The sequence below is a fragment of the Engraulis encrasicolus genome, chromosome 12 (genome assembly GCF_034702125.1).
Source record: "Engraulis encrasicolus isolate BLACKSEA-1 chromosome 12, IST_EnEncr_1.0, whole genome shotgun sequence".
Taxonomy (NCBI): Eukaryota; Metazoa; Chordata; class Actinopteri; order Clupeiformes; family Engraulidae; genus Engraulis; species Engraulis encrasicolus.
In genome coordinates, this window is record NC_085868.1 from 47,602,808 (window position 1) to 47,614,915 (window position 12,108).

The following is a 12,108-nucleotide window of genomic DNA, read 5'->3' on the forward strand; positions in this document are numbered from 1 at the left end:
GAGTGAAATTTACTTAGACAGCAGTTAAAAGTTGTTCTTAAGAAGTCTCAATGAATTTGTTTTTACAAGTGAGTTTAATAATTAGGCCTAAGGGTGGGCAGAACTTCACATGGGTCTAAATATGATATGGTTGTTGTGAAGGCGAAAAATGAATGTTTATTCGATGAACACTTAAAATTTACCACACCATGCTCATACGGGATCAGGAGTATATTTGCAGTAGTTGCAGAAGAAAGTCATTTGTCAATATGTGTGTACAGCATTGAGCAACTATGCTGTATATCTAATACTGTACAGCCATTGACTGTATGAATGTGAAAATTATGTACGCATACTGCCCTCTGCTGGTTAAAGCTAAAACTACTTTCACAGACATGTCCTTACTGCTGGTGGTGGCTCATCTGTCTTCCCTGACAACATGAAGTGTCAAACAAAATACTTCCTCCCGTCCTTCCCTGTAAGAACAGCCTGATCTCCAAAAATTCCGTGCTCCTGGACACGGATGTTAAGGACACGGAATTGTTTTCCGTGCTCCTGGACACGGAATTGTTTTCCGTGATGGGCACACGGAAGTGCTTTCTATAGGCTATTACCACAGCACTGTGTTAACTCTATCATTAGAAAATACATACCAAATGCTAATCCTAAACAAAATAATGCTATAGCAATTTAAGTTGTGCCATGACCAAAACATTCCCTAACCTTAACCTGTCATTAAAGACATATTTTTGAGAAATACCTTTTCCAGTTGGTTGCTAGGCTATCAAACTCATATAATGAATGAAAGAAAACTAGCTGTGCCCAGACCAAAACAATCCCTAACCTTAACCTGTCAGTAAGAAATGTTTTTTTTTTAGACAAAATATTTAAAATGAGAAAATTCCTGAGAAAACACAAGACTGTGGAAATAGCCTATAGAAAGCACTTCAAACAATTCCGTGTCCAGGAGCACGGAAAACAATTCCGTGTCCAGGAGCACGGAATTTTGGCAAAATCCGTGCTCCTGGACACGGATTTTGTGTTCTTAACATCCGTGTCCAGGAGCACGGAATTTTTGGAGATCATGTTTGGTAAGAATGTCAGAATAATAAGTCAATCTAGAGCCCATTAGATGTCAAGTTTTCATCACTTGAGAACAAATTTGCCTTTTTTGGTTAACATTTACAGTAAATGCTTCTCATATACCCGCTGTCATCCACCTCGAAATGATTGACTAGCACTGCGATTCCGATTGCTATTCACGCTACATGCGATATTGCAATGTTTCACAAGTACGTTACTGGATCATGTGGCCCCTGAACCGAATGAGTTTGACACCCCTGATGTAGTAGGCTTTAGATTTGAAAGTCCCCTCTGTGTGCAAAATGGTTTGTTTTCAAGGAGTCTTGTTTCCGGTGTGCTCCTGTGTGTTCATGGTCTTGAGATGAGATGCTGATGCGAGTATTGGACCCCTTCAGGTGCCCCTGGACCCATCCAGCTCAGAGCCCTGGATCGCCACGCTGCTGGGTGCAGTGGTCTGCTCCTCATTGGTGAGATGTTCAAGTACTGTAAGTGGGTAGTAGATATCACAACAGTCTCCATCTGCAAGATAAAGCACATAATACCCTAAATCAACTTTAAGCCTCTGTCATCAACACATTTGAAGAAAGAGAATGAATATACTATTTGGTAGAGGTACTACAGACGCCATTATGATGTTAGTGTTTCTACAAACTACTTAATCTATTCATTTTATCTCATTTCTATCCATCGCCTACTTCAGTCACCAGCATTTTCGTACATGATTTCCTCCAGTTTGCACTGTGGGTTTCTCTCAAGAGCTGAGAGACATTCGACATCTGATTCCTGCAGGTCATTGCCACCCAAGTCCAGTCGTCTGAGGCTTGATCCTGAGCTGAGGGCTGAAGCCAGGGTGCCACAACTTTCTTCTGTCAGATTACACTTACGCAACCTGGGGGAAACATTGAGATAGAGCTAAATGCACTGTTGCACACACACACACACACACACACACACACACACACACACACACACACACACACACACACACACACACACACACACACACACACACACAGGTTATGGATTATACTGCTACACTCACGATAGTCTCTCCAATTGGCAGAGTGGATTTTTTAATGCAGCACTAAGAATTGTTACTCCAGAGTCCAGCACGCCATTGCAATTCAAGTTCAGCTCTTTGAGACTTGATCCAGAGCTGAGGGCTGAAGCCAGGGAGGAACAGCCCTTGTCTGTCAGATAACAGGAAAATAGTCTGGAGGAAACATTGGAAGAAACAACTGTAAAAATGCATTTTTACATACTGTATACTGTGCATGTCAACACATACTCATATTATATTCATAACATCTCAAATACACACTTTCATCCGAGACATTTATATGAATTTGAAAAGAGTATCAACCACAGAGCCCCCTCTCCCCCCCTCCAAACACACACACACACACACACACACACACACACACACACACACACACACACACACACACACACACACACACACCTAATATTTGACCTTGGGCTGACAGTTTAAGTCATGGAGATTCTTTCGATGTATAATCATACGGCCTGAGGAAAACATGATCCCTCTGAACACAAAATTGCATTCGCTTGAAGATGTATGCAGACAGACATTAATACTTACGCTTGTCTAAAATACTTACATAAAAACAGTTATCAAAATACAAAGAACACACATATTTGCACATGCACACATGTTATTGTAAACACTACTCACTTTAGTCTCTCCAGTTGACAGCATGGATTTCCTATTGCAGCACTAAGAAGTGAGACTCCAGAGTCCTGCAGACAATCACTCAGTTCCAGCTGTCTGAGACTTGATCCTGTGCTGAGGACTGAAGCCAGAGAGGAACAGCTTTCCTCTGTCAGCCCACAGTATTCCAGCCTGAGGAAAGTCACGAGTCGTCTTGTCATTCAATGAAATGGCAAAGAAAGACTGACAGAAATATTCACACAGACATATCCAAATTATCCAAGGTATACAACAAACGGAAATGTTCATGAACATACCCACACGGACACAGGTTATGGATTATATTGATATACTCACTCTAATGTCTCTAATTGACAGCAAGGATTTTTCAATGCAGTATCAACCACAGACACCCCCCCCCCTCCAAACACACACACACACACACACACACACACACACACACACACACACACACACACACACACACACACACACACACACACACACACACACACACACACACACACATCCCTAATATTTGACCTTGGTCTCACAGTTTAAGTCATGGAGATTCTTTCGATGTATTACCATACGGCCTGAGGAAAACATGATCCCTCTGAACACAAAATTGCATTCGCTTGAAGATGTATGCACACAGACATTAATACTTACACTTGTCTAAAATACTTACACAAAAACAGTTATCAAAATACAAAGAACACACATATTTGCACATGCACACATGTTATTGTAAACACTACTCACTTTAGTCTCTCCAGTTGACAGCATGGATTTCCTATTGCAGCACTAAGAAGTGAGACTCCAGAGTCCTGCAGACAATCACTCAGTTCCAGCTGTCTGAGACTTGATCCTGTGCTGAGGACTGAAGCCAGAGAGGAACAGCTTTCCTCTGTCAGCCCACAGTATTCCAGCCTGAGGAAAGTCACGAGTCGTCTTGTCATTCAATGAAATGGCAAAGAAAGACTGACAGAAATATTCACACAGACATATCCAAATAATCCAAGGTATACAACAAATGGCAATGTTCATGAACATACCCACACGGACACTGGTTATGGATTATATTGATATACTCACTCTAATGTCTCTAATTGACAGCAAGGATTTTTCAATGCAGTACAAAGAAGAGTGACTCCTGAGTCCTCCAGATCATTGCAACTGAGGGCCAGGTGTCTGAGACGTGATCCTGAGGTGAGGACCGAAGCCAGGGAGGAGCAACTTTCCTCTGTCAGCTTACATTTACACAACCTGGGGAGATATTGTTTTCAGGAGACGTCGGGAGACATCTCAACACTTATTGAAATGTACACACAAACACTCTTTTGAACTTAGTACAAACTAACGCACACACTTTTGAACAAACTGCACATCCAAACTTCCATGTGTATATCACATACTGTATGTAGGATATAGATAAACTAGCTACTCACTGTAGTGTCTCCAGTTGACAGAGTGGATTTATTAATGCAGCACTAAGAAGTGTCACTCCTGAATCCTCCAGATTATTCCTATTCAGTTCCAGTGTTTTGAGATTTGATCCTGAGCTGAGGGCTGTAGCCAGAGAGGAACAGCTCTTCTCTCTCAGCCTACAGGATTCCAGCCTAGGGGAAGATGGTACGTTAGTTGCTTATGTGCAGCACTACACTACACACATGCAAATCTGTATAGACACACATAACACACCTGATGCATACATAAAAGGCTTCATGCATTTATCATGTCTACCCCTTCCAAATAAATGCACCACTGATGGATGCAAACATCGAAATCTCACATGCTAGCACCTGGAGACATTCCCACAAAACAGTAACACAGACATACAGACACTTGCCATACTCACTTTAGCACCTCAAGTTGACACAGAGGATTTCCTAATGCAGCACTAAGAAAAGTCACTCCTGTGTCTGGCAAATTATTCCAACTCAGGTCCAGCTGTTTGAGACTTGATCCTGAGCTGAGGGCTGAAGCCAAAGCGGAACAGCTTTTGTCTGTCAACTCACAGACACATAGTCTGGGGTGGGAAAAAAGACAACAAACTTAACAAACCTTAACTGTTACAACCCCCCCCCCCCCACACCCACACACACACACACTTTATGGATAACCCTGCAAACTTTTCTCTCCTGAGCGAATTCAAAAGCGTTCCAACTGTATTGTCCCCATGGGGCAATGGCATTTGCAGCACAACATAGATGTGTTTTGGTTTTGGATAATGCAGACTACTTATTACTCATAATAAAGATAATACAGACTACTTACTCTAGCCTTTCCAGTTGACATAATGGATTTCCTAAAGCCTCACTGAGAAGTGTCACTCCTGAGTCCAGCCGTTTATTCTCACTCAAGTCCAGCTCTCTGACACTCGATTCTGAGCTGAGGGCAGAAGCTAATATGGAACAGCTTTTCTCTGTCAACCTACAGGACATGAGCCTGGGGAAAGATCAACACATACAATATCTAAACACACTACATCATCGATGAAAAGTAGATCAAGATAGCTGAAAGCCGGTCACACAAAAGGGCTGTACGGCATCTAGTGTTGTATATCTATGATACAAATACACAGAAGTAAGAGTGTGATGTCCCATACATTATGCGACCAAGTGAACCAAGTGAATAGACTATAGGACACTTTCAACACTTACGTCACTGATCTGGATGCCTTGATCACAGGCATCAGCCCCTGCAGACCTTCCTCTGATCGGTAGTATTTCCTCAGGTCAAACTCGCCCAGCTGCTGTTCTGAGGTCAGCAGTATGAAGGCCACTTCAGACCACTCTGCAGAGGAAAGACTGGTTTCTCCCAGACCTCCTGACTCCACTGAACTCAGGTAGTTCTGGATTTCCTTCATCAACGAGTGGTCATTCAGCTCATTCAGACAGTGGAACAGATTGATGCATTTCTCAGAGGATGGATTTTCTCTGATTTTCTGTTTGACATACTGTATCGTCTCCTCTGAGCCCTGTGGTTGGCTGGTCGTCTCTGGTAGAAGATCTATCAGGAGATTCTGGTTGGACTCCAGAGAGAGTCCAAGAAGGAAGCGGAGGAAGAGGTCCAGATGTCCAGTTTTGCTCTCCAAAGCCAAATCAACGGCAATCTTATGCAGGTCATACAATGACTCGGGCGGGGCTAACTGAGCTGGCTTGGATGTAGAGGTGGAGGTGTTAAGAGCATTTTCCCTGTGTGTTATGAGAGTGAAGTAGACATATAAAGCAGCAAGATACTCCTGGATGCTGGTATGCACAAAGCAGAACATGTTTCCATGGGACAGTCCAGGCTCTTCTTGAAAGATCTGGGTGCACACTCCTGAGTACATGGATGCCTTAGTGATGTTGATGCCACACTCTTTCAGGTCTTCCTCATAAAATATTAAATTACCCCTTTGCAACTGTAGAAAGGCAAGTTTCCCAAGGTTGAAAATCATCTCTCTACCTATCTCTGCTCCCTGTTTAATGTGTGTCTGAATCATCAGAAAGTGGGCGTACATTTGAGTCAGTGTTTTGGGAGATTCTCTGTCTTTTTGGATTAACTTGTTCTTGAGAACAATGGTTGCGATCCAGCAGAAGATTGGAATTTGGCACATGATATAGAGGCTTCTGGATGACTTCAGGTGTGTAATGATGCTGTTGGCCAGACTCTCATCACTGACTTTCTTGCTGACATACTCCTCCTTCTGGGGGTCATTGAACCCACGTAATTCTGTCACCTTGTCCACACATTCAGGAGGGATGTGACTGGCTGCTGCAGGTCTAGAGGTTATCCAGAGAAGAGCAGAGGGCAGTAGATTCCCCTTGATGAGGTTTGCCAGCAGAGAAGACAATGTAGTTGGTTCTGTGATATCACAACACTTTGTTGTTGAGTGGAAATCTAGAGGGATCCGGCACTCATTTAGACCCTCCAATATGAAAAGCACTTTATACTTGCCACCACTGAAAACACTGAAATCTTTCACTTCAGTGAAAAAATGTTTAACTAAATCCACCATGCTGAGTGGTTTCTCTTCAATCAGATTCAGCTCCCGAAATGGAAGAGGAAAGATGAAGTCGACATCTTGATTAGTTTTTCCTTCAGCCCAGTCCAGAATAAACTTCTGTACAGTGACTGTTTTTCCGACTCCAGCCACTCCCCTGGTCAGCACAGATCTGACTGGTTTGTTTTGTTCAGGTAAAGGATGAAAAATGCCATTACAGGGGATTGGATTGGATGCTGGCTCAATCTTTCTGACCTCATGTTCATCACTAACCTTACCACTTTCCCCCTCTGTGATGTAGAGGTCTGTGTAGATGTCATTTAGGAGTGTTGGTTGTTCTTCGTCTAAGCTTCCCTCACACAAACACTGGAACTTCTTTTTCAGATGAGATTTGTGGCTCTTTATTATTTCCATATTGCATATGAGTTTTCTTCTGTAAAACAAGGGTGGGGGGGAGGAGTTATTGTGTGGCTGTGTCAAAATAGGACTTTATCAGAACAGAATAACATTGGCAATTCAGTCTACTGAGAAAACCGAATGAACAAGCATCAATACTAAAGCAGCTACAAATGATCTAAGGTTAATTAGGCTGGGGTGTACGGAGCCCTTAAAATTACACGTAGGCTGTACTTAAAAAATAATAAAAATAATAACCTCAACCTGTTTCTTGTGCACATCCGAATCTTTCTTGAAATGTGGCCTACTTAGCTACTGCATCTCCTTGAATACCATGTTTTTCTGCCTGCCTTCTATTCTGTACAATTGCCCACTGTAGCAATCAACTTATAAATCATACAACACATATTAACATGTGTTAATACAGAGTACATACATTACAGAGTTTAAATATCTGATGACACGTTTTTGACATCTGTACAGCCCACCCCTGGGTTTTGCTTGGCAATTGGGCAACACAAACACAAATTGAACTTTTAAGCAGCATGTATGACTTACTGTCTTTTGTAGAAAACATTGCTGATTGGAACTTAAAACGCTGTATCTCAGCTCCTGTTTCTGCATTCACAATAAGAAAGTAGGATTTATGACACTTACTGTAGGACACGGCTCAGATTTTCAGTGGATTTAGTACATACGCGTTTGCTCAAGTGCACACATATACAAGTACAAACATGCACACACTACACTCGTGTAGCCACACTCATATGAACACAGCAAGCTACAGTTGTGGAAGGACAAAGTTCACAGTTTAATTGCCTTAAGGTTTACTGGACCTGCCCAGTGACAACTGATAACTGCAATATAGCTGGTGCGTTAGGAGAGGGCGTGTGCAGGCTTACTTAGAGCAGTGGCTCTCAAAGTGCTGGTATATGCATGGGGTCTGTGGCAAATTGCCAGGAGGTCTGTTACATGAAAGAGTTTTATTACAACTTAATACACAAAAATACATCACCATAGAGCGAGGCTATTCAAATGGAGGCCCTGGGGCCAGATGCGGCTCTTGGATGGCAAGGTTCTGGCCCCCCACAGGGTCTTACCAAAATGAAAACAAATAGGCCTATGTGTGCTATCTGTGGCTGTGCATAATTTGCAATCACAACACTTCAGGTTGGGGATATGAGAGTGAAATCTTACCTAAAACAGACTGATAAATAGACCATCATAAGGCCTAAGAAATAAAGTCTGGAAAGCTATCTGCTTGTTTCGCATCCTAACCTCGGACACCATGCTGCGTGCAGGGTCCGGTCCCATTTCCTTTAAGGAATTTGAAAACGGGCCCTCAGTGACTTTTAATTGAATACCCCTGCCATAGAGGCTTACAATACAGCACTGTACAATACAGTAATCCAACCACGTACCGTTTATATGGACATCAATAACCCGTTCATAATCAGGTTTTTGGAGTAACCGGTTTATTCAAGTGCTCATATAAAAGGAATAAACAGTTTATAATAATCTTTTTTATAGCAGTTATCGGTTTATGAGGAATCCGATTCACACAGGAAGGTTTTTGGCTAAGAAACTGATTTCTCAGACATGTATACAGCTTAAACAAGTTATTATCGGGTTATTGACATTCTAGAATGACAATAGCCAATTACAAGCCTTGAGTTCCAGTTCAGTGTCACACACTTGAGTGGAACACAGGCAACCGCAATGTAATGTATGTATGTTGCATGTAAACAGCAGTACACAGTTTACGCCAATAACCTGTTTATTCAATAGCCCGATTATTGTGGTAATGTAAACACGCTCAAGGTGAGGGAAGCAGAGTTACATGTGTATAGTACCTGACATGCAGGTTATCATTTGTACACTCCCTTTATAAATGGACGGGGGAACCCCTGTTTGATGTACTCTGTTAGCAGGGCTCTAAATTAACTTTTTTCCACCACCAGCTCGTTTGGCTAGTAGACATTTTTTTCTTACAAGCCAAATGGAAGGTCAACTAGCCATTTTTTTTCCCTGTTAGTGTGACCCTAGTCTGAGCCCTCCCCGCAAGGGAACAGTTTACAAGAGGCATGTTTACCAGTGCAAGTTTATTTACAAATCATAAGTTTAACATAAATTGTAAGGGAACTAAAAGGGGAGAACTGAACAATTGTAGAGGGAACTGGCTGAGACCAGAGCCATACAGAAGGAGAGTTGCGCAAATGGAGGACCAGAACTTAAATTGCAGCCCCGACTTTCAATGAGATCGAGGTCGTGCCTAAAGCGGCTGTCCATAGACTCAACATAGAACCACCACATTAAAAGCCAAAAATAAGGACTAACGAACTATACTGCGGGGTAATCACCTCAAATATGTAGGGCCCCTAAATTATCAACTGTCTCGGTAATGATAATCACAACAGTTTTACCATGTGTGATGTTTATCTGAAGTTATTACTACGAACAGAACATATTCCCTGCATTGCATCGCATTTGCTGTGTGCTACGCCCACTTCTAGGCACTAACATTCACAACGCCAAGCAGTTCTGAGATGCTAAACAGCTAATTTTGCTAATGCGGAAGTCGGCCCTAGGACACAGTGGAGATTGCCCGACTCTCCTTCTGTATGGCTCTGGCTGAGACAAGTAAGATCGGGTTGGCACAGAGGTTTTCTCCTAGGAGACCTTTGTAGAGGGGAAAGACAGGGTAAACCAGCACCATACAGGCATGCAACCTAGGAAAGACTCAAAAGCTGTTAATATCACAACAAAATACCACACCATGTTATTATCACTCACTACACACCTGGAAAACGGTCCCCTCACTATGGCCCCCACTGAAAAGAGCAGCAGCCGGGTGCAGATCCGGCCATGTACAAGTAATCTAGAGAGAGACACATTAATCATCCAGCTCCCAATGCATGGTCGCTACCAGACAGGGTCACACTAAGCAAAGACAAAAAGAAACGAGGCAAACAAATTAACCAAAAATGAACTGAAAACCAACAATAGACCAATGGCTGACCTTTTCCCTTAAAGGGACACTGTGTGAGATTTTTAGTTGTTTATTTCCAGAATTCATGCAGCCCATTCACTAATGTTACCTTTTTCATGAATACTTACCACCATGATCAAATTCTACGTATTCATTATGACTGGAAAAATGGCACTTTTCATACATGAACTACATACATAAATATTTATTACTTAGTAAACTTTCATGTAAATATCAAATTTGACGATTGCCAACCCAGTTTCAATGAGAAGCATAGTTGCAGTACCTTGTTTGACCATTTCTTGCACAGTGTCCCTTTAAAAAGGAAAAGGATGCACGTTAGTACCCCAGTTTTCATTTAAAAACAGATATATAATAAACATTATACGAGAATATTGGCCTGCTTTGCGAGAGTGTTCAATACAGCAGATTAGCCCAGGGCGAGATATGCAGCATCCCAGTGCTACAAATACAAATGCATCATTAATACAATGAAATATGTAAAAATAAAACACACTAAAAACAACACAAAAATCAAATAGGACAAAGTTAGCGAATGTCTGTCGTCTGGCAACTCAATGGGAGATCACAAAACCATGTAGTCACCCTGTGCCCTCCATGAAGAGTGGAACCAAAAATACTGAATCAAACAAAGATATCGCAAAGCACGCCCACTCAATGGGCTCAAGTTGGGTCTCCTAAGGGGGCGTTGTCCCCTCCTTCTTCTTCTATTTTTGAGGTGTTTGCTCAAGACGTGCGCTACCGCCATCTACAGCGCTAAGGGGACTTGATTTATTCTCAACCTCAGGACTCCGAAGGTCTCCTAACCGAAGGTCTCCTAAAGGGGCGTTCACCCGACATAAAGTGGATACCGGAAAAGAAATAAAATGACGCTTCTTGTTACATCCACCTTCTTTGGTGGAACACAGGATTACTAGTCAATGCTACATTAGCATTTAGTCCCAGCTAGCGCTTATCTAAAACCCGGAGGATCCGGTTGGACAGCCGGGTCAGGACCTCATCCAAACAGACCGGATGGCTGTCGTGCATTGATCCGCCAAAGGCGGGTCAGATGTCATATCATTAATATGTCAACAAAATGGCAGTTACAGCGCGAGAATTTGTGAAACCGGAATATATCCTCTTTAGTTGACTACAACAGCCATTCTCTAATCTCCCTAGTATGCTGTTCAGTCACGAACACTCACTGAGTAAAACTGAACCAACTCCCGCCTCGTCATTCATCGAGCCTGTTTGATCCGTCCAGCCTGTTGTGGCCAATTGAGTCGCGGATCCCCGATCCATATGTGTGTGCTTCTGACTCTGTTGAGGTCTACATTTCTAAATGTTAACAGTGCTCTGCCAACGCTTTAACATCTCTGTCTGTAGCTACTCTTAGGGAAATTATAGTCTACAGACGTGACTCTACTATCACTCACTGTGTTACAGCGTACAGTCTTTAAAGCCACTGTTGTCACTCCCCTCGTCCGAGTCACTCAGTCAGCAGCGGCGCCCTCGGCGACTCGGTGAGACGAATCCTGACTGAGTTGTTGGTAGCAGCGAATCCCCTACGGATCGGATCAACGCTTAAGTTTCGTTTTTGCCACGAGTGTGCGAGTTGCAAGGCAACTCGGCAGCGGAAGCGAGTGGTCATCTGCTGCTCGCCTCCTGACTGTCCCTGCTCAACTAGACTTCTGCTCCCAAATATTTGACTTTTAGTCTTCTTAAATACAAACACACACATTATTTATTGCAAAATAAGGAACATGCCGTTTCACTGCTGCCAAAGGCTGTTCGAGTTGTGGGTGCATGTTTAGTGAGGAGACCCAGGTGGGTCGGATCTCAGCATGAGTTTAGGAACTGTGACATTCATAAAGTGAGTTTTGTTGATCAAACTGTCTTACTCTTTGATTAATCAACGTGAATTGATAAATGGAACAACAAAGGCGAGGCGCATAGCTACTTAACGGCAGAAACGTTTTAAAAAATACATTATTA

At 42.6% G+C, this 12,108-nt stretch overlaps 1 protein-coding gene across 1 annotated transcript; it reads right to left on the reverse strand.

Annotated features, from left to right (window-relative positions):
• Nucleotides 1-1,494: 1,494 nt before the first annotated feature.
• On the reverse strand, nt 1,495-7,139 carry LOC134459844 (NACHT, LRR and PYD domains-containing protein 3-like). The gene is made up of 8 exons (XM_063212307.1): nt 5,401-7,139; nt 5,015-5,185; nt 4,596-4,766; nt 3,500-3,667; nt 2,759-2,926; nt 2,105-2,275; nt 1,781-1,951; nt 1,495-1,581 (listed from the first exon to the last, which is right to left on the reverse strand). Exons 1-8 carry the CDS (start codon nt 7,137-7,139, stop codon nt 1,566-1,568), a joined length of 2,775 nt encoding a protein of 924 aa, XP_063068377.1. The 3' UTR covers nt 1,495-1,565.
• Between the last annotated feature and the right edge of the window lie 4,969 nt (nt 7,140-12,108).

Coding starts and splice junctions, on each gene's coding strand:
- LOC134459844 (XM_063212307.1), bottom strand. CDS start 7,139: ATGGAAATAATAAAGAGCCACAAATCTCATCTGAAAAAGAAGTTCCAG. Junction 5,186..5,400: donor AAGGCATCCAGATCAGTGAC/GTAAGTGTTGAA, acceptor ATCTTTCCCCAG/GCTCATGTCCTGTAGGTTGA. Junction 2,276..2,758: donor TGTCAACTGGAGAGACTAAA/GTGAGTAGTGTT, acceptor TGTTTCCTCCAG/ACTATTTTCCTGTTATCTGA.